The sequence below is a fragment of the Lacerta agilis genome, chromosome 5, assembly GCF_009819535.1.
Source record: "Lacerta agilis isolate rLacAgi1 chromosome 5, rLacAgi1.pri, whole genome shotgun sequence".
NCBI classification, from domain to species: Eukaryota; Metazoa; Chordata; class Lepidosauria; order Squamata; family Lacertidae; genus Lacerta; species Lacerta agilis.
In genome coordinates, this window is record NC_046316.1 from 896299 (window position 1) to 917093 (window position 20795).

Consider the following 20795-nt stretch of genomic DNA (forward strand, 5'->3'; position numbering starts at 1 on the left):
CATAGGAGAGCTGAGAGGAAGGCACGTGGTTTGCTTTGGGGGATATTGCTTTGAGGACTCTCACTCCTTTTATTTCATTTTTATTTTTATTACATCTATGTGTGATGCAGCAGCTAAAAAAGCCAATGCAATTCTGGACTGCATCAATAGGAGTATAGCGTCTAGATCAAGGGAGGTAAGGGAGCTGGGTATGTTTAGCCTGGAGAAGAGAAGGTTAAGGGGTGATATGACAGCCATGTTCAAATATATAAAAGGATGTCATATAGAGGAGGGAGAAAGGTTGTTTTCTGCTGCTCCAGAGAAGCGGACACGGGGCAATAGATTCAAACTACAAGAAAGAAGATTCCACCTAAACATTAGGAAGAACTTCCTGACAGTAAGAGCTGTTCGGCAGTGGAATTTGCTGCCAAGGAGTGTGGTGGAGTCTCCCCCTTTGGAGGTCTTTAAGCGGAGGCTTGACAGCCATCTGTCAGGAATGCTTTGATGGTGTTTCCTGCTTGGCAGGGGGTTGGACTGGATGGCCCTTGGGGTCTCTTCCAACTCTATGATTCTATGATTCTATATTTCACCTTTTCTGCACAGAGTTCAAGGTGGCGTATATGTTTTGCCTCCACATCCTTTAGGATGCTTAGCTGCTCCCTTCTCTCTTCAATGTGTATATGCGCAAAGAAACAGATATTATAAGGTACCACAAATCTTAAACACCCTTTCCTCACAAAGACCACAGGCCCAATAGAGGGTTATCCCCTTCCACTGAAACATTCTACAACCTGTGGCAAAAAAAAAAAAGATTCCTAACTTCACGTACACACTGGTGTCCAAACTGGTGGTGACTGACCAGGAAAAGGGTCATAGTGGATAACTCAGTGAAAATCTTTCCCAGGTATGGCAGCAGTGAAAATGTGAGCTCTGCATCAGTCTCTGTATTTACCTCATTCTCAGACTTCCTCTGTGCTTATTTATCACAGGCAATAGTAAAACCTGAAAGTTTCTTTCTAGCCTCATTCCCTTGTCCAGATTGTTGCATTTGACAAGTGGTAGGAGCTGACTGGGTTTCAGGATTACAAAATGTAGGGTTGCCATATTTCAAACAGTGAAAATCCGGACACAAAAGTGCTGCGCTTTTTTGGCCAAAGATGTTGAGCTTTTTAAAGTAGTTGTTGGGCTGCCATACATCCAGATTTTCCAAGACAATTTAGTGATTTCTACCTGAGGGCCATTTGCTGGCTATGTCCTGTAAATTCCGGACGTATGGCAACACTACAAAATGGAAAACTATTGCCCACCTATTTTTTTCTAGCTCAGTTACACTACTACTAACTTTAATCAACATTTGAGGAAAGGCAACATGAAAGAATGACGCACTGAAATCCTGCTGCCACTGCCAGTGGTGGAGCAAGCCGATCGGGCGCTTGGGGCAGGGCCAGCCAGGGCAAGATGCTCCGCGGGGCCTCTGAGGAGTCTGCCTGCCTTCCCCCACTCAGCCGCCCTACAGCGGGGGGGGGGGGGCAGAGGCAGTGGGCAGACCATTTGAGCAGCGTGTGTCTCTCCCAGGAGAGACGTGTGGCTTGGGTGCACTGCAGGCACCGCGATGAGTGCCGCCCGGCATTTTGTCATCCCCTTCAGTGGTGACACCTGGGGTGGCCGCCCCACCACCCCCTCCTTCCTCTGCCCCTGGCCACTGCCAGCAGACATCATGAAACAATTGTTAGTTCCCTATCATATTCTAATAGCCATGGAGCATATATATCACCACTGTGAACCAAGCATAGTACTTTCAGACCTGAGACTCACAATGCATACAGGAATCTAATTTCTTTCTTTTTTATTTTTTTTATTAAATAATCTTTATTTGGTTTCAATAATATACAAACACACATACCAGCACACAATCAAACAGTAAAAACAATGAAATTATTCCCTCCCCCCATCCCACCCCTTTCACTCCCCCTCACTTGTACATGATTTTATTTGTTCAGTACCTTATATTACCTTTTATAATCGTGTTATTACATCTTATATCCTTTATCCTTATTCTGTATTTCCCAATTCTCTCATATACCCTGTACGATTTACTCCATATTATACAGGATATCAATTCCAGAATAAGATATGGTCATGTAGCATACAGGAATCTAATTTCATGAGCTATAAGTTGTACCACCTAGCCCAGAACAGGGCATTATGGCAACCATGAGGGTATAGCTCCAAATGGTGGACCTATGTCTTATTCTGTTCCTCTCTCACATAACATCTAAAGATGCTTTGTATGTGAATTTCCTAAGTCTGGGATGTACAATTATGCTGTATATATGTGTGTGTTATACTAATTTGGGCATCCCTAGATGTTAAAGTAGAATACAGAGGAGACACAAGGCTACTGTATTCATTGGCATCTTTGTGTTTGGTGTAACTTTACCTGAAATGTTATACTCTCTCATACACTGTTTGACTGAAACATGGAAAGGCCTAGTATTGAGATACACAGTAAGATTTAGGCTTGATGTTGATTCCCAACCAAGCCTGTGGGCCTTCTCTGCAGTGGCTCCCCGTTTGTGGAATGCTCTCCCCAGGGAGGTTCATCTGGCGCCTTCATTACAGATTTTTAGGTGCCAGGTGAAAACATTCCTCTTCCACCAGGCCTTGGGCTTATTAATATTCTATTTTAAATGTGTTTTTGGGAGTGTTTTTGTTTTGCTTTTGTTGTTGTTGTGCTAATCTACTTATTTTGTGCTTTTATCCTGTGAACCGCCCTGAGATCTTCAGACGAAGGGCAGCATATAAATTTAATTAATTAATTAGTTAAAAATTACCCAATGCATGCATGTGAACTGGTGTGTGTGTGTGTGTGTGTGTGTGTGAATTTTATGCTATGTGCATGCCTACATATTGTGCAATACATACTCATTTATGTCGGCAGCCTTTGTTGTGCTTTTTCTGTGAGTTGGGTGGGTAGGACTCATTAAATATATTGTGGGATCAGTATTTTATTTTATGTTTACTGCTGTTTTTATCTTAATTTAGAGTCATTGTCATTTTATTTTTACTGTGTCAGTCACTTTGAGGCACTTAATTATTAGAAAATTTGTTTGTAAGAACAGTAAGACTAATCAATTTATTATTGTTATTGTCATTAATCACATTTTTTCAATTAAGGGCTACATCTCTAGTCTTACTACAGGGGTCCACCTCATTCATTCTGATGTTGGTCCTCAAGTTGGAACTGTGCATCACTTCAGTTTTCACAGACATCAGGCTGGTTTTCAAACCTTCTGTATGGCATGGAAAATTCTGCACAGGGAGGATTTTTTTCCCAAATAAATTTTTATTAGTTTTCCAATATTCCCCCAATAATAGTCAAATTAAAACAATATCAATTAATTTCCAATTAATACAATTATTCAAATGCTAATCAACTTCCAGTTAATACATTTTGGTTAAAGTGGCTCCCTGCGTGGTGGATTGGATGCATTTCCGATTTTATGCCACTGTGTTCCATAATCTTATTCATTTTAGTTACATTTCAGTTATAATAATAATCCCTTAATCAACAGCTGCATAATTAATGATTTCCATTTGTATTGTTATGTTATATAAATTTATAAAACTTCAAGTGAGGAACTCAAAATATTATCTTTGTTCTGTCCTGTTTGTGAAATATAACAACAACTTATTATTTCTACCCTGCCCATCTGGCTGGGTTTCCCCGGCCACTCTGGGAAGCTTTCAACAGAACACTAAAAACAGAATAAAACTTCAAACATTAAAAAATTCTCTAAACAGGGCTGCCTTCTAAAAAGTTAGATAGTTGCTTATTTCCTTGACATCTGATGGGTGGGCGTACCTCAGGGCGGGCACCACTACTGAGAAGGCCCTCTGCCTGGTTCCCTGTAACTTCACTTCTCGCAGTGAGGGAACCACCAGAAGTCCCTCGGAGCTGGACCTCAGTGTCTGGGCAGAATGATGGGGGTGGAGACGCTCCTTCAGGTATACTGGGCTGAGGCCATTTAGGGCTTTAAAGGTCAACACCAACACTTTAAATTATGCTCGGAAACATACTAGGAGCCAATGTAGGTCTTTCAAGACTGGTGTTATGTGGTCTTGGCAGCCACTCCCAGACACCAATCTAGCTGCTGCATTCTGGATGAGTTGTAGTTTCCAAGTCACCTTCAAGGGTAGCCCCACATAGAGTGCATTGCAGTAATCCAAGCGGGAGATAACCAGAGCATGTACCACTCTGGTGAGACAGTCTTTAAGCAGGCCTCAGCTGCAGGTCTCAGTTGGCGTACCAGATGGAGCTGGTAGACAGCTGCCCTGGATACAGAATTGACCTGTGCCTCCATGGACAGCTGTGAGTCCAAAATGACTCCCAGGCTGCGCACCTGTTCCTTCAGGGGCACAGTTACCCCATTCAGGACCAGGGAGTCCTCCACACCTGCCCGCCCCCTGTCCCCCCAAAACAATACTTCTGTCTTGTCAGGATGCAACCTCAATCCGTTAGCCACCATCCATCCTCCAACCGCATCCAGACACTCACACAGGACCTTCACTGCCTTCACTGGTTCTTAGTTAAAAGAGAGGTAGAGTTGGGTATCATCTGCATACTGGTGAACACCCAGCCCAAACCCCCTGATGATCTCTCCCAGCGGCTTCATGTAGATGTTAATAAGCATGGGGGAGTGCACAGAACTCTGAGGCACCCAACAAGTGAGAGCCCAGGGGTCTGAACACTCATCCACCCCACCACTTTCTGAACATGGCCCAGGAGGAAGGAGCGGAACTACTGTATAACAGTTCCCCCAGCTCCCAGCCCCTCTAGATGGTCCAGAAGGATGTCCTGGTCGATGGTATCAAAAGCCATTGAGAGATCCAGCAGAACTGGGAAATAGCTTTCATCTTTGTCCCTCTTTGAAAATATGTTATGTCCATGAAGATTCCTTCTGAGCATCTCTGATGTGGTCTCTTTCACTTTCCTGATGTTGTCTCCCATCATGACATGGGGCAGAATTGAATCTCAGAGTTTCTCAAATGTCTTAGCTCTCAGTCCCTTTTGCTTCGATGTCTCAGAACAGGCTGCTAAAAGCCATTCTGTCTCACTAGTAATACTGTGTCGCAGATCTTCGCCATTTCCCCCCTCAGCCTAGGAAAGTGGGCTATTTCTCCACAGCCCATGGGTTCTTTTCATCTTTACAGCTGAGATTTATAGCCAATTATCCTTTATCTTAAATTATATTCTGTTAGAAGCACAAACAAATCTCTTTTTAGACTTTTAAGTGGAGGTGGGAGGAACGACTATGTTCCCACCATATTCATACTTGAGCTTCCCCCCCCCCCCGCTTCTTTTTCGTTGCAAGTCACATACAGTCTCCATTATTGCTGTATTGATCTCAATATAACTCCTCATTCGTAAATATTTTAAGCTTACATTCCACAGAAGGTTGCTGAATCATAAATATAAAGAGAAAATAATCATAAATAAACAAACTGTGGGCTTCCCTCTCCCCAGCCATCTCTCGCACCAAATAAAATCTTATCTCATCTGAATGTCTTGCAGTTTATAGTCACACCTCTTTCCAGCACGTGCCTTTACTTTAAAGCCAATTAAAAAATCCAATTAGTAGGATAACCTCTGCTTCCAGAAATGGAGTCGGAGAGTTGCGGCAGACAATGTGCTTCTGCATCCAGTGCCTTTGCCTGCTCTTGCATTCCATGAAGAAGTGAGTGCCAGACCTCAGGGCAAACTGTTCCTCCCAAGCCAAGGGAGGAATTCAGAGAATGGTTTAACCCAAACGATTTTCTCTATCTTTATTTGTGTCAAGGGAGGTGTCCATTCCTGATGCAGAATGGAAATGGGAGCTTGATCTTTTTAAAAGGAGGAGGAGGAGGAGAGCACCTTTCCTGTAAACACACAAAATTACTGCATTTAAGACAAGATTGTGAAAAGGAAATCCTGCAAATTGGACACTGCTGTTGCTTGATTGCGGGCCCTTATGGTGTAAAAACAAAGAGGAGAAGCAGAAATAGAACAGCCAAGAAGCAGTTCTGAGATTAAATAGGGGGACAACTGAATTGAGTGCAGAGAAGAGGCCTTGGCATTGGCACGGGGCATGGATCACTTGATGGAGCAGCCCAAGTCTTGGTCAGTGTGCCTAATGTTAAGATCTGGAACAGTCTGCGCTGCTTCCAGTGGTCCGTCTGAAGCATTATGGCTTGTCAGCCCCTGAGCTGGACTTCTGGGCAGAAAGCGCCACCTTCCAAGATCCCTTAGCCTAGCACTGGGGTGGGACAAGGTGCCCCTGTCTCTGTCCCTCCTAAGGATCCAGCCCAATGACTCTCCCACCAGTACTTTTATTTATTTATTTCATAAAATTTATACATGCTTTTGATTGTTGAAAAAAATCTCAAAGCGGTTTGCAAAAAGAGAAAGAAGCAAAATTGAGAAAAAAAAACTCATCCATACTTTACAAGTTGTGACATGCATAGAATAAAGAACAAAATGAAAATGTATGCTATTGCTATGAAGCAGGCAAAACTCTGCATAACAATAGTCAATCCATTTGTGAGTAAAAATGTATCCCTGGTCCTGAAAACCAGTGAGCAACTAATCTCTATAGCAATGTTGCAGGTGAAATACACCTCTAAAAAGAGACCCCACTGGGTTAAACTACAGATGGAGTACAGGAGTGGGTGGTGGCAAAGCCCTTAGGAACAAAGGTGGAGAGAGCAGGTGCAGGCCTCCTCTTATCTCTTAGGACCCAGCAGAGGAAGTTTTCAATCAGGTCCAGTCTGAGGCCCTGCCAAGAAGAGCCAGAGCACTGCCTCTGATTGGCTCCCTCATGGGGAGGCCACACCCACCCATGTTGACCCACAGTGTGCCTAGGTGTGCTGAGGTTAAACAGGGAAAGGTCTGCTGCCCCTCCCCATGCTGCAAACTAGTGCAGATCAAGACTCCTCAGTAAGACAGGAAATGTGCACACATGCGATAATTTTGCTCTGTTCAGAAGGGGAAGCTAAGCCTGATTGATCTGTATGTAGCAGAAACTGAGTATGATTGTTAAGTTGTTCGCCTTAGTTCCCTTTGCAACAAATGCCTCATTAAGGGGGAGTAAGTCCCCTTTCATGCCAGCTCACAGAAAATTTAGTGGTCCAGGATGAGTCAGAATGAAAGAGTGAGAGATGCTCGAAGGAAGGGATATTCATACTCAATTTCTCCCATTTGAAGGTGATTTTCTTTTGTACAGTGGCTAGCCAGGTCATGTGCCTTTGGGTGTTCACAAACAGAGCATAAAGGTTTACAATCTTAATATGTGTAAGAGCAAAATGCTTTCCTAATATCTCCAGGAAGAGACTTTGCATTAAGCAGAAGTGAAGACATGGTCATACACAACTGACTTTATGTGCGTACAATTTCTGTTTGGGCTTGCCCAGTTTACCCTCATCAGCCCAGTAGTGTACTCTTTACATGTGAAATATGTGGAATAATTTTGTTTTTAAAATTAAGCATGCTTGCAAATAGTCAGCTGTGGTGTCTAAGGATCAAGCAGGAAAACTTTGATGAACCACCTGGTTTTGCCAGAGTTTTGGTGTGTCACAAGCAACTGTCGCAAGCTAGAGTGGGCAGATAGGCTGGTCAAAATGTTTCTGGTTTAATAACTTTCGTGAACTCATTTTCAATGATGAAATAAAGACCAGCATCTTTCTAGGAAAGGTGTTTTGTTATAACTTCAAGTATCCAAATACCTGCCCACATTTTAATTTCTTTGTAGGAGAAACTTGTGGGTACCTTCAAAGAATATGAAGAGTGTCACAATGCTCCTCATCTGCCTACATTGTGCCTTGCTTGCACTGATGGCAATTTCTCCTAATCTCCAGAATTTTCTGTACTTCAGATTTATCTATTTTTGTTTAATGCCTTAAACCACTAATTCTCAGACTGTGCCAGGGCACAGCAGCATGCCATAAGAAATGCTAGTAGAGGAGCTAAAGGATGATCGAAGCCTCGAGTAGCTGACTTAACTGTTTCTCTGCATGATCCACTATTTGAACTTGCCATCTTCCAACCAGCAGGAGCGATGGTCAGACCAGTCACTCATGCAGAGACACAGACAGGCACAGAAGCAGATAGCCTCCTTTGAAGGCAGGCAATTATTTCTCTTTCACACTCAAAAGCATTTTGGTTATGAGCACAGCATGCCTCCATTCTGCACAAGTGGAGCTCAGCTGTCAGAAACTTGAAGGATCCTGTACAAAACTGAAGTCAGAAAGACAAAACACAAACATCTAAAGGGGCATGTATGCTTAATATACTATTGCGAATTTGTACTGAAAAGCTTTGTATTTTAAAATCTTTGGGGGAAAAATGTGTGCCTGGTTTGTTTTGTAGGCTAACAGAAGCACACCGAACAGCTGTCAAAGTCATCAGAAGAATGCAGTATTTTGTAGCCCGGAGGAAATTTCAGGTAATAAATGGCAACCGCAACAGAACCAAGTAGTCCATAACATGAATACTTTGGAAAAGGTATTTGAGGTGAAATGTGTTTTTTTTAAAAAATCACTCCCACACACACACCTCTGCCTAGGCACCAAACTGCATAGCTCAAGATTGTTCAGACAGGACCTTGATTACTCATAGCTTTTAGTATTACAGAGACTAATTACTGTGAACATTGTTTTATATTTGAATCTATTTTTTAAAGTTTGCAGTTTTCATTTTTACACTGACTTACTTTGTGCCACCACTACAGATTGCACACAACACAATTATTTCCCCCGTCATGAATAGCAATCCCTCATTTTATGCAGAGGTTCAGTTCCAAGGGTTCTGAGCAGGGCCGTCTCAGCCATAGGGGCTTGTGGCGCGGCGCACCAGGGCGCCAGGCCCCCCAGGGGCGCCCCCGCGAGCCCGCTGGCATACCGGGCTCCCCCTCCCCAACCCGCCCCCGGGCGGGTGGGCACTCGCGCGCCAGCGGGCGGGCGGGCTACAAGCCGGCCGCCCTCGCCTCCCGGAGCCCCAGCTAGAGCGCTGGAGCGGTGTGGGGCTTTGCGCGCTCTTCCAGCACTCCAGCTGGGGCTCCAGGAGGCGAGGGCGACCGGCTTGCAGCCCGCCCGCCCGCCGGTGCGCAAGCGCCAGCCCGCCCGCTCCAACGCCACGCCCCTCATCCCCCGCTCGCCCACCCCCCCTCCCGAGGGGCAGCCAGCGCGGGAGGGAGGCGGGCGGAGAGGCGGCAGGGACGCGGGGGGGGGGGCGCCAGAGGGATCTTTGAACCAGGGCGCCGGATAGGCTTAAGACGGCCCTGGTTCTGAGTATACATGAAAATCACATGCACTCAAACCCTTGGAGCTTGGTATTCTATGTCTATGTGTTATACTCCATGTAAGCATGTAAGCTCTCACTGCTGGGGGTTCCGAGGTTTCTCTCTCAAAAACAGGCAAAGAAAATGGAATGAGAATACACAGTTTTCTGACTACCTTGTTGTTGTTGTTGTTGTTGTTGTTGTTGTTGATGTTGTTGATGATGTTGTGCCTCACTATCTGTACTACTCCACATTTCAGTCCATAAGAAAAATTAGTTACTAAACATAGATAAGCAGAGAGACAAAAAGCCTAGTGAGAAAGGCAGACTGTGGCCACATATCCTCTTCAGCTTTCTCTGCCTGTCCCTGGGGAGACTTCAGCATTCTCTACCAAAGGGTTAGATGAATCTGTAAATTTTGTTTGCGTGGCCAGGCGGAGTCCCCCAAACCCCAGGCAGCCCCTGAGGGAAATAATGACACGTGACAATGTTCTATGGGATTAAATTGGCCACAACTTTATTAATATTCAGATGTAGGGAGACCTTGGCTCAGGCATTGGACGTTTATCCTTCCCAGCCCCCCAACCGGGGTTCTGGGTAATTTCAGGGTTATCCAGCATGTGTGGGGAGTGGGCTAATCTGGAGAACATATGTTCAAGCAGATAGCCCACCCCCTTAATTCGTAGCCACTGGAGGGGGAGGGCAGTGACGACCTCTGGGCGTATGGCCAATGCCTCCCCCTGAGACCCCTTTAACGGGAACCCTGTTATCAATGCCACAATGGGGGCAGGGGGTCACTGCCCCACGCCCCCCCCCCAATCCTGTAAATGACTAAAGGATTCCGCCCAAGGCCTGCAACCGCCAAAGTTGTGACGAATTGCTACGGGAAAGGCGGAACCTGCCAATGCAGGGAAAGTCCTTTCCAGCCCTTCAACAGCAACCTTGTCATACCAGCACATGCATGCCTGTATGGCTGTGAGAAAAAAGGTGGTTAACCTGCAACATAAACGACAATTGAGGGAGTGGAGGGTGGGGAAGCTCTGAATCCAACGGCCACTTCCCAGGTATGACTCAGTTCTATTGTGTACTGTAAATCCCTCCTTCTACCTGACCAATCCCCCCGGCAACACCTCCCCAGCCGGGATTGGGCGGCTGCTGGAGTAGGTGGAGTCCACAGGTATCCAACCTGGGAAGTTGGTGCCAGGCCCAACTCACGACCACGCAAAATGCGCACCCCATTTGATGAGGGGAACGTCCATTTCTCTCTGTCTCTCATTTTCCCAATCTAAAGTTTGGCTTTGCACATTTTGATATCAGTTTGCAATTTTTAAAAAAGACTGTGAAAATTCATCCGCATTTTAGTGTGAATTTGCGCTGTGGGTTAAACCACTGTGCCGCTTGGGCTTGCCAATCAGAAGGTCGGTGGTTTGAATCCACGTGGAGGTGATAAATAACAACTATAAGACAATCTCGAAAAGTTATCAGCTTATACTTGAGTGGGAGGTTATGGAGGAGACAGTAAAATCGTCTATGGTAAGATGGGCTCAAGATATTGGACGACCGATTATGATTTTCGAATGGGAACATCTTTGGAAAATTAGCATGAACTTTACAGTCTCATCAAATATAAAAGAAAACATGATGAAAGTCCAACATAGATGGTATTTAACACCTTTAAGATTGTCAAAAATTTACAAAGGAGCCACCAGTGCGTGCTGGAGATGTGGGGAGAGTAATGGAGGTCTGTTCCATATGTGGTGGACATGCCAGAGAATAAAAGCGTTCTGGGGACAGATCCATGAAGAGCTTAAAAAAATATTAGGAATTAATCTCCAAAAAACCCCAGAAATTATGTTACTAAGTATAATTGATAAAGAAATACCAAAGAAATTTAGAGAGGTCTTCCTGTACGCTACGGCGGCCGCCCGAATCCTAATTGCTAAGAGGTGGAAGGAACAAGAGCTACCTTCAATTTTAGAATGGCAATGCAAATTGCAGGAGTTTGCTGAAATGGCGCAGATAACAAATAGCTTGAGAGGGGGATCAAAGCAGAAATTCCAAGAAAACTGGGATATATAATATATGTTAAGAAATACAGTAGGGGGCAGATACAAATGTCAGCTTTTCAATAACCTTGGGAAAAATGGGGAAAAAAGAAGAGGGTTATGAATTCAAAATTTGGTACTGGTTGTTATTGTAGTGATATAGAATGGTCGTAAAGAGAGGTAAAACATATTGGTTACACTCGTAAATAAGAGCTAGTTATACGGATGGGTTTGACAGGAAGTCAATTGAAGGCGGAACGTGTGTTGATTTCAGTATTTCAGTTTTCAAAAAGGGGGGTGGGGGAGGGGAATTCAACTTTTTTCTTTTTCTTTTTTTTCTTCCCTTTTTTCCCTTCTTTTTCTTTTCTTTTTTCTTGTTCTTTTTCTTTTTACCTTCTTTTTCCTTCTTTCCTTTAGTTTTACATATATGTCTGGAAAGGACATAATACGCTGGGCTGGATGTGGATAATTTAAAGCAGCATAGATTTCAATAGACAAGTGTTGATAACAATAACAGATGCTTTTTCCTTATTTTATGTATACAAAGCCTTTTTTGTAAATGGATTGTACTTGTTATATTCTTTATGTTTTTGGTATACGAAACATATAATGTAAAGTTATTTTATGCAATACAATAAAGTTTTGTTAAAGAAAAAAAAAAGAATCCACGTGACAGGGTGAGCTCCTGTTGCTTGGTCCCTGCTCCTGCCAACCTAGCAGTTCGAAAGCACGTCAAAGTGCAAGTAGATAAATAGGTAGCACTCCGGCGGGAAGGTAAACAGCGTCTGTGCGCTGCTCTGGTTCGCCAGGAGTGGCTTAGTCATGCTGGCCACATGACCTGGAAAAACTGTCTGTGGACAAATGCCGGCTCCCTCGGCCTGTAAAGCGAGATGAGCGCCGCAACCCAGAGACGTTTGCGACTGGACTGAATTGTCAGGGGTCCCTTTACCTTTACCTTTTTATCCTTACATGCACATTTTTATGTGCAGTTTTGACTAATGAACCCTTTTTGGCAAAGCACTTTACTCTGGCATATGCATTTGTTTACACGTTGCTTTGCTGGAGCAATGCATTGCAAAATTTGGAGGAGTGCAAGTTTCAAAAGGCGGCTGTGTTTTGGTTCTTGTATTGTTTTGGAAAGTCCAAATTAGGTAGGTTTGCCTTTAAATGCGAACGGAATCAAATTTCTTCCCCCTCCCTTCAGAACCTGCCTTGCACACAACAGCTGTGTTTCATGTAGCAGATCTCTCACTTTGGGATGAGTGAGTAATTGGCTTAGATCACAATCCGGTTTTGTTGTATTTTTCTGTGTTTATGCTTATAAAAGACCTGCAGAGGATGCCAGGTTAGTACCCCTCCACCTTTTTTTGCTTCCACTGTGTGTGTTTAGGATTTGAGTCATTATCAGCATCTGACTGGACTAGCTTAGTCATTACTTTACAGCATGCACATTCTAATGTGGATGATTCTGTATGAACAAAGAGAGGTTTATTAGGAAGGAAGAAGATTAATTATGCATTGGGTAGCCTCTCTCTTTTTCTGGTTTTGTTTCCCGAACCTTTGTTAGAACAGCTAGGCATTGAGCCATTGTGATACAATAGAGAGCCCCAAAAATAGATTTGAGGGGTTGGGTGCGAAGGAGGGGTACACTTATACAAACTGCTCTCAAAGCATCTCTGCCAGTCAAGTCCAGAGAGTGATACTGGCACAGTTGCCCTGCGAGAGAGACAATAGTCTGCTTTTTCTGGCCAGAAAAACGATGTGTCAGTGTCTGTAAGCAGGAAGTTGGAGAAAGCAATAAATTTGGAGCCTTAAAAAATTGAAAGTATAACAGCCACCCCTTCCCTCCAAGCACACACCACATGTCAAGAAAACAGTGAGGCTGTGTTCCCCAAAACCAAGGTCCAGGTAGGCCCAGACTGCTGAAGATTATCTAAAACAATTTTGTTTGGATGGGTTTCTGTTTCTTTTTGTAGTGGTGGTGGTGGTGGTGGTGGGAGAGAGGTGGTCTGTTTCCTCTACTTCTTGTTCTTATTCTTCTTGTTCTTTGCAAGTTTTGTTTTTCCTCTCTGCTTTTATCTGGAATTTCTAGGATCCCATGGCTGCACTCCAAGCATGACTCCATCACATGCTGAAGTGTTTAATGCATGCTAATATCTCTAGCTGAGGCTGGTGGCAGAGAGAAAACAGACAACGAGACTAACAAGCTGTTGTTACTTCTTTTTCAGTTACTAGATTTTTCACTGTACCTTCTCTAGTCTTTTTCTGGTCCTTGAACCACAGCCAAAAGAGGGACCCATTGCACCCCCAGATTCCCCTTGGAGATAAAGCAGATTCAAAGACAGCAAAAACCAAAGAGAGCACAGTCTTCCCCTCCTTTTCCTGTGTTTACTCCATGAATAATAGTGTTGTCATGCAAATTTTCAAGGTTCACTTTTTCTCTTTTTTGGGGTGCATTTTTAGTGTCTTGGCCAGCCCTTGCATTTTTAGCAACAAAACAGTCAGGTAGCTAATTAATGCTTTAGCTTGTTTGTTCTGCTGTTTTCCCTTTAAACTTAAATCATAGAATTGTAGAGTTGGAAGAGACCACGACAGCTGTCCAGTCCAACTCCCTGCTAACATGTATATTGAATCTGTATGCAGGAATGGTGTCCCATGCCCACCCCACATCCAGTATTTCAAAACTTGTTTCATTCTGAAGTGGTTATCACCAAACTTGCATGTAGGTCAAAAGGGGTGTCGTTGTGAAAATGAGCAAAGAGTTGGACTTTTGCCTGTAAAATAGCTTAATTGTCTTTCCAAAGGTGCCATTTTGAAATGACCATAGTTTGGTAGACAATCAGTTGCACAGCCAGAGTTCACTAATGAAACTATTTTGTTGGGTATCACTTCACAATATATTGTTATACACTCCCCATTTTCTTCTCTGAGCTCAGATACATTTCATGGGCCATACGTGGCCTAGGATTGGTTCACTTGGAACTGAATGAAGGTTGCCGGAGTCTTGCGCCATTTCTGTGACAGCACAAAGTGGATGGCATTAAGTTTTCCCCCACAGACACCTTGGTGACATTGCATCCAGCCAGGGAAGGAGGCAGGGCAGGGAAGTCCTACCTCTTTCCAGAAGCTCTCTAGCTATTTAGCTGCGCAAAGGCCTGTTCTCCCAACAAAAGGGAATATGGCAGGCTAAGCTTGTCTACCTGGTTGAATTTATTTAGCATTGTTTTTTTTCCACTCAGAAGCATAGGGTTGGGGGAAGGATTTTGAAAGTTATTTTACCCCCCCCCCATGGCAATATAAAAAGAACTCACTCTGCTACAAAGGCACTTCAAGTGCTCCTGAATAAATGAGCATATGAGACCCTGCCTAATTCCATGCAGCTGGGACAAGTACCCTGGTGGCCCTCTGTATGCTACACCACTGGGAAAGTGACAAGGCAAAAATACTCACATTTGCTGCTGTCACCACCACCACCTCCTTCCACTCCATCCAATGAGATTTTTTTAAAGCTTGCCTGCAGTTGCATGTGTCAGATGTTAATTGTCATGTGTTGGCAACAGGCTGCACGGCTCTTTAGTTCATTTCACTGCGATGGAGTAAGTGGTGACGAGGCAAGACTGGTTGCTTGAACCGACCGTGGGTACACTTATGTGGTTGTCCATCAATTCAGCTGTGAAGAGAAGGCATGCTGGTGGCACTTGTTAATAAAGTGTGTTGAACAGTGGTAGGTGATTTCTCATGGGTCTGCTGAGGTAAAGGGCAGGAAAGAGCAACTAACAGCAAGTTGAGGCGCTTCTCCCCAGTCATGGAAGATCTACATCAGGAACAAGGGTGGGAAGATAGGAATAGGAATAGGAATAGGAATAGGAATAATTTATTATTGGCCAAGTACATTTTCCAACATACTTGGAATTTGTTTCAGCTACATTGCAATGTAAACATACAGACACTGTTCCTCTCACAATACAAAGAAGCAAGGAAACCCACCCATAATTTACCCCCCCTTCAGCTATACAACTATGAATTTAACAATTTAATGGCACAAGGGAAAAAACTATTCTTGTGCCTGGCCGATTTTGTATATGAACTCCTGTAGCGACGTCCAGATGGAAGTAAATCAAGCAGATGATGACCGGGATGTAAAGGATCTGCTACAATTCTCTCTGCTCTCTTCCTAACTCGGGTAGCATAAATTGTCTCTATTGAAGGCAAGCTAACACCAATTACCCTTTCTGCAATTCTTACAGCTCGTTGGAGCCTTTTCTTGTCTCTCTTGGAGGCTGTACCGTACCAAGCTGTTATAGAATTACAGAGAACAGTTTCAATGATGCCACTGTAGAATTGGAACAACACTTCCTGGGACAATTTAAATTTCCTTAGTTGACGCAGGAAATACAGCCTCTGGTGGACCTTTTTAATAATACTATTGATGTTGCTTGACCAATTTAAGTTATAAGAAATTATAGAGCCCAGGAACTTAAAGGACTCTACTACTACAACCATGTTACCAAGAATGGAAAGTGGTGGCAGAACGGAAGAGTGCCTTCTGAAATCAATTACCATTTCTACTGTCTTTTGGGTATTTAGTACCAAATTATTTTCGGTGCACCACGAAACAAGATGGTCTACTTCCCTCCTATACACAGATTCATCGTCCTCCTGGATAAGCCCAATAACTGTTGTGTCATCAGCAAATTTCAAGATCTTAACCGATGGATCAGTTGAGGTACATTCATTTGTGTAGAGAGAGAAAAGCAGTGGGGAAAGCACACACCCCTGGGGAGCACCGGTATTGATGGTATTGTTGCTCGATATAATTTCCCCCAACCTCACCTGCTGCCTCCTGTCCGTTAAAAAGCTGTATATCCATCGGCAAACAGGGGCAGGTAAATTGAGATTAATTAATTTAGAAAACAATTTAGATGGTACAATAGTATTAAAAGCTGAGCTAAAGTCCACAAATAGAACTCATACATAGGTCCGCAAGGAATCCAGGTGTTGCAGGATGTAGTGCAATGCCATGTTGATTGTATCATCTACTGACCTATTAGCTCGATAAGCAAATTGCAGCGGATCCAGCAAGGGATCAGTAACGTCTTTCAAGTAGGCCAGCACTAGTCTCTCAAATACTTTCATTACCACAGATGTTAAAGCAACTGGTCTATAATCATTCATCACATTGATGGAAGGTTTCTTAGGTACAGGAATGATGATAGAATGTTTAAAGCATGAAGGGACTCTACACAACTCCAAAAAACGATTAAATATTTGTGTGAGGATCGGAGCCAATTGTGCTGCACACACTTTCAAGCAACGAGGAGTCACACCGTCTGCGCCTGGAGCTTTTCTGGTCTTCTGTCTCTGTAAAAGGCTCAGTACATCTTTTTCCCAGATTACCAGTGGGGTGGTTTCAGAACAGGTTGAGTTGGTTATTGATGCCTCTGGTGCCAACTGAATGACACTAGTTGGTAATGCTTGACTTTCGAACCTGCTATAAAACTGATTCAGGTCATTTGCCAATTTTTGACTCTCCGGAGCAGAAGAAGATGTTCTCTTATATCCAGTAATATTCTGTAAATTCTTCCAAAGAGTAGCCGAGTCACTATTTGAGAATTGAGTCTGCAGTTTTTCACCATAAGTTCGTTTTGCCACTTTAATCTCCTTGGCCAGTGCATTCCTAGCTTGGTTGTACAAAATTCTATCTCCTTTCTTATGTGCCTCCTCTTTAGCATATCGGAGTTGCTTGAGTTTTCCTGTTTTTTTTGGAGTTGTTTGCCAAGAGACCACTGTAGAGGAGGCATGGGTTGAGGTCTGCAGAGAAGTTAGCAGATGTGGCCTCTAATGAGCACGTTGCAGCTGTCACTGCCACTTCTGCAGCTGCAGTAGGCGATGCATTCATGGGAGTCCAAATTTGCTGTCCCTTTGGATCCTGCTGCCTGAGGCAGTCACCTCATGGGTGGTCTGGCCCTGAGTGGAGCTAAGGGTAGGCAGAGCCCAAGGTTACAACAGGCAGCATGCATTTGACCTAGAGATACACTCAGACAACCTGATATACATAGACTGACACACACAGGTGTAAGTGGTGATGGTGGGGAGAAACAGCAAGGCTAGGGCCTCTGAGGGGGGCAGAAATGGCGAGGTCTAAGAGGTGGATGGGGAGATTTCTGTGCTGCGCTGCAAAAAAAGTACTAGTCCTTTTGTCACAGCACAGCTCAGGAACCAAATTATAATGTCACAATTCCCTCCTCGTTCTTTACACCAGTCTCCTGCTGAGTCTCCAAAGTGGTGTGTTGACTAAACTTCTGTCTCCCTGCCCTTTGCCCAAATGAAACTGCAGCAGCAGTGTGATTACCAGTAGTTGAAAGCACCCTGAATGAAATCTGATTGATGCCCTCCAGGGGCACAATTCAGAGTAAAATGAAGTGCTGGCTGTGGATCTTGTGGGAACCATGGTGACTAGGTGTCTCTAATCTCAAGGAAAGAAGGGTGTTTGAAGGCTTGAACACTATTTTTTAGCTGGAAATTGCGTAGAGAATTTCCTCACTCTTCTTCTGAAGGGCTAAGGGGGTGGGAACGGGGAATGGGAGTGCAGACTCTCAGAAGGACAGAGTAACTGCAACCTAGGAGAAGGGGAGAAGAGGAGAGGGCTACTCCTGTCAGTAGGCTGCTGCCCCTTCTGGACATTGCCTCCATCTTCTACCTGCCACACTTCCAAACTAGGGGTATAGTCTCCGACCACATCATGTAACACAGTATTGCTTTATCTTATGGATTCTCTCCATGCCATGGCAAACCTGGATTTCTGTGGTATATAACCTATTATTACTCTGTGGCTTACATATGGGTGAATCATTATCCTAAGTCAGTGATGGCCAAATGTGGCCCTCCAGCTGTTTTGGGACTACAATTCCCATCATCCCTGACCACTGGTCCTGTTGGCTAGAGTTTGGATTTGATATCGTGCTTTATCACTACCCGAAGGAGTCTCAAAGCGGCTAACATTCTCCTTCCCCTTCCTTCCTCCCCCACAACAAACACTCTGTGAGGTGAGTGGGGCTGAGAGACTTCAGAGATGTGTGACTAGGCCAAGGTCACCCAGCAGCTGCATGTGGAGGAGTGGAGACACGAACCCGGTTCCCCAGATTACGAGTCTACCACTCTTAACCACTACACCACACTGGCTCTCTCGTTGACCTTAGGCAAGCTACTTTCTCTCATTCCCAGCCCACTCCTTGTCTGTAATAAGAAAATGTGACAAAATACCAACGTATCTTGCAGGGGTTCTGCATTAAGATAATGTACATGAAAGATCTGAAAGCACTTACACAAATCCTTAAGTATTAATATCTATAAGGCTCAAAGCAAGTGATGCAAAAACAAGATATCTCTCACCTTTTCCATTTTTATTTGTTCTTTTTCCACAGCAAGCTCGAAAGCCTTATGATGTGCGTGATGTGATTGAACAATACTCTCAAGGGCATCTCAATATGATGGTTCGAATAAAAGAACTCCAAAGAAGGTACCCAGCCCACAGTTGCTTCAGGTGCCCCGTGGGCTAGCAGTGCGGGATGCACATTTGAGAAGCATTTGGGGGCAAAAATGTTGTACATAGAAACTGGTGGTGTTACATTATCCAACACTGTATTAAAGAGACTTGTTGAAGTTGTGTATGTTAACACAACTTCAACAAGTCTCTTTAAATACAGTGTTAGATAATGTACAGGTCATTGTTCCCGCAGATGAATGAAATATGCCTTAGCATTTTTTTCAAATGCTCAAATCATTTCATGCATGTTATTTTCTTGCAGTCTTTACAGAAACTCTGAAAGGTTTGCCAGTTTTATTATTCCCATAACAGAGAAAGGAGGCTGATAGAAGAGTGGCAGAGGCAAAATTCACACGGAAAGCTTCCTGATTGTGCTCAGTATCCTGAGCAACATGCTACCTCAGTTTTCAATGGTATACAATGGACCTTCTATCTCTTGGGGAAAAGAATAGAGTCTTGTGACTCCTTATAAGGACTAACAAATGCTTTACTTACTTACTTACCGTAATTTACCACTGGCTTGTAGGGGAGAAACCCCAAATGATAAAATGGTATAATTATCCCTAAAATTTTACTACTGCAATTAAAAACATACAAAATGTTAAAACCACAACCAAATAGACTAAAACAGGTTAAAACTCATACAGAGTTTCTAAACTGTAAAGGTAAAGGTAAAGGGCCCCCTGACCATCAGGTGCAGCCGTGTCCGACTCTGGGGTTGCGGCGCTTATCTTGCTCTATAGGCCGAGGGAGCCAGTGTTTGTCTTCAGCAGGCTTTTTAACAGGCTTTTTGCAAGGATTATGCCAAGATAATATATGTGAAACCCTTTTAAATGGATATGGATATGCTAAATTTATAAAGTTCTAATATTATCATGACCATTCTAGGTATCCAGGTTGATAATAGAAACCCCAGGCCCCTGGTGGCAGCCCAAATAGCTCATGATGCACAAAAGAAAATTGCCTGTGTTGGGTGCCTTGGCCCTGCTCACTTAACCTCTTTCCTGAGCAGGTGTATGAGAAGAGCCTCTGTCACTGATCTCAAATCTCTGGCAGGTTTGTATGAATGTAGGCAGTCCTTTGGATAACGATCCCAAGCCACTAAGGGCTTTAATGGTTATGACCGACACTTTGAATGGTGCCCTGAAGTGTACAGGCAGCTAATACAGCTGACCAAGAATTGGTGTAATGTGGAATGAGTGTTCAGTTCCTGTGGAATTCCAGGCTTCTGCACTCTGCCCCGGCTGAAGCTTCTCCACCGTCTTCATGGGCAGCCCCATTTTGAGGCCATTTTAACAGTCCAGTCTTGATGTAACTGGGACAGGGATTGCTGTTGCATGAGCCTCCATATTCACCTAGGATTGCAGCTGGCTGATAAAAGGCACTCCTTGCCACCCCTGGGCTGGAAGCTTTGGTTCTGCAGATAATGTTGAATCCAAGAGGAGCCCCAAGCTGCAAACATGGTCTTTCAGTGGAAGTGCAACCTAATTCAGCCCCAGGTAAATTCACCCAAGCAGAATCAGCCATTTCCCCAGTCACAGTATTTCTGTATTTGTCTGGGTTATATTTCAATTTGTTTACCCTCATCTATCTCAAATCTGCCTCCAGAGAACCTGTTCAGGTATTTCACAGCCTTCCTGGAATTAGCGAATGGAAGCATGAGGCAGAGTTGTGTGTCACCTGTGTCCTAATAAGGAGCAAAAACAAGGTTCAAGTCTCTGTGTAGGCTTGCTCTCTGTACTGTAGATCACACAAGCAAAACTGGCATCACTACAACCCGAAGCATAATGAAATCGACTTGGAAACATTCTTGTGTAATCAAATTCTCTTTTCAGGTTGGATCATTCCTTGGGGAAGCCTGGCCTCTTTCTTCCAGGTACAGAACATTTCTATAGACCTATCAGTTGCATCA

At 43.9% G+C, this 20795-nt stretch overlaps 1 protein-coding gene across 3 annotated transcripts in view; it reads left to right on the forward strand.

Moving 5' to 3' along the window:
- LOC117046421 (potassium voltage-gated channel subfamily KQT member 1-like) overlaps nt 1–20795 on the forward strand; it is a 293603-nt gene that overhangs the window by 135889 nt on the left and 136919 nt on the right. For all 3 annotated transcript variants that reach the window (XM_033148232.1, XM_033148231.1, XM_033148233.1), the window contains 3 exons: nt 8384–8459; nt 18762–18856; nt 20719–20759. In XM_033148232.1, coding sequence (XP_033004123.1) covers nt 8384–8459; nt 18762–18856; nt 20719–20759 — 212 coding nt within the window. The remainder of the gene's footprint in view (nt 1–8383; nt 8460–18761; nt 18857–20718; nt 20760–20795) is intronic.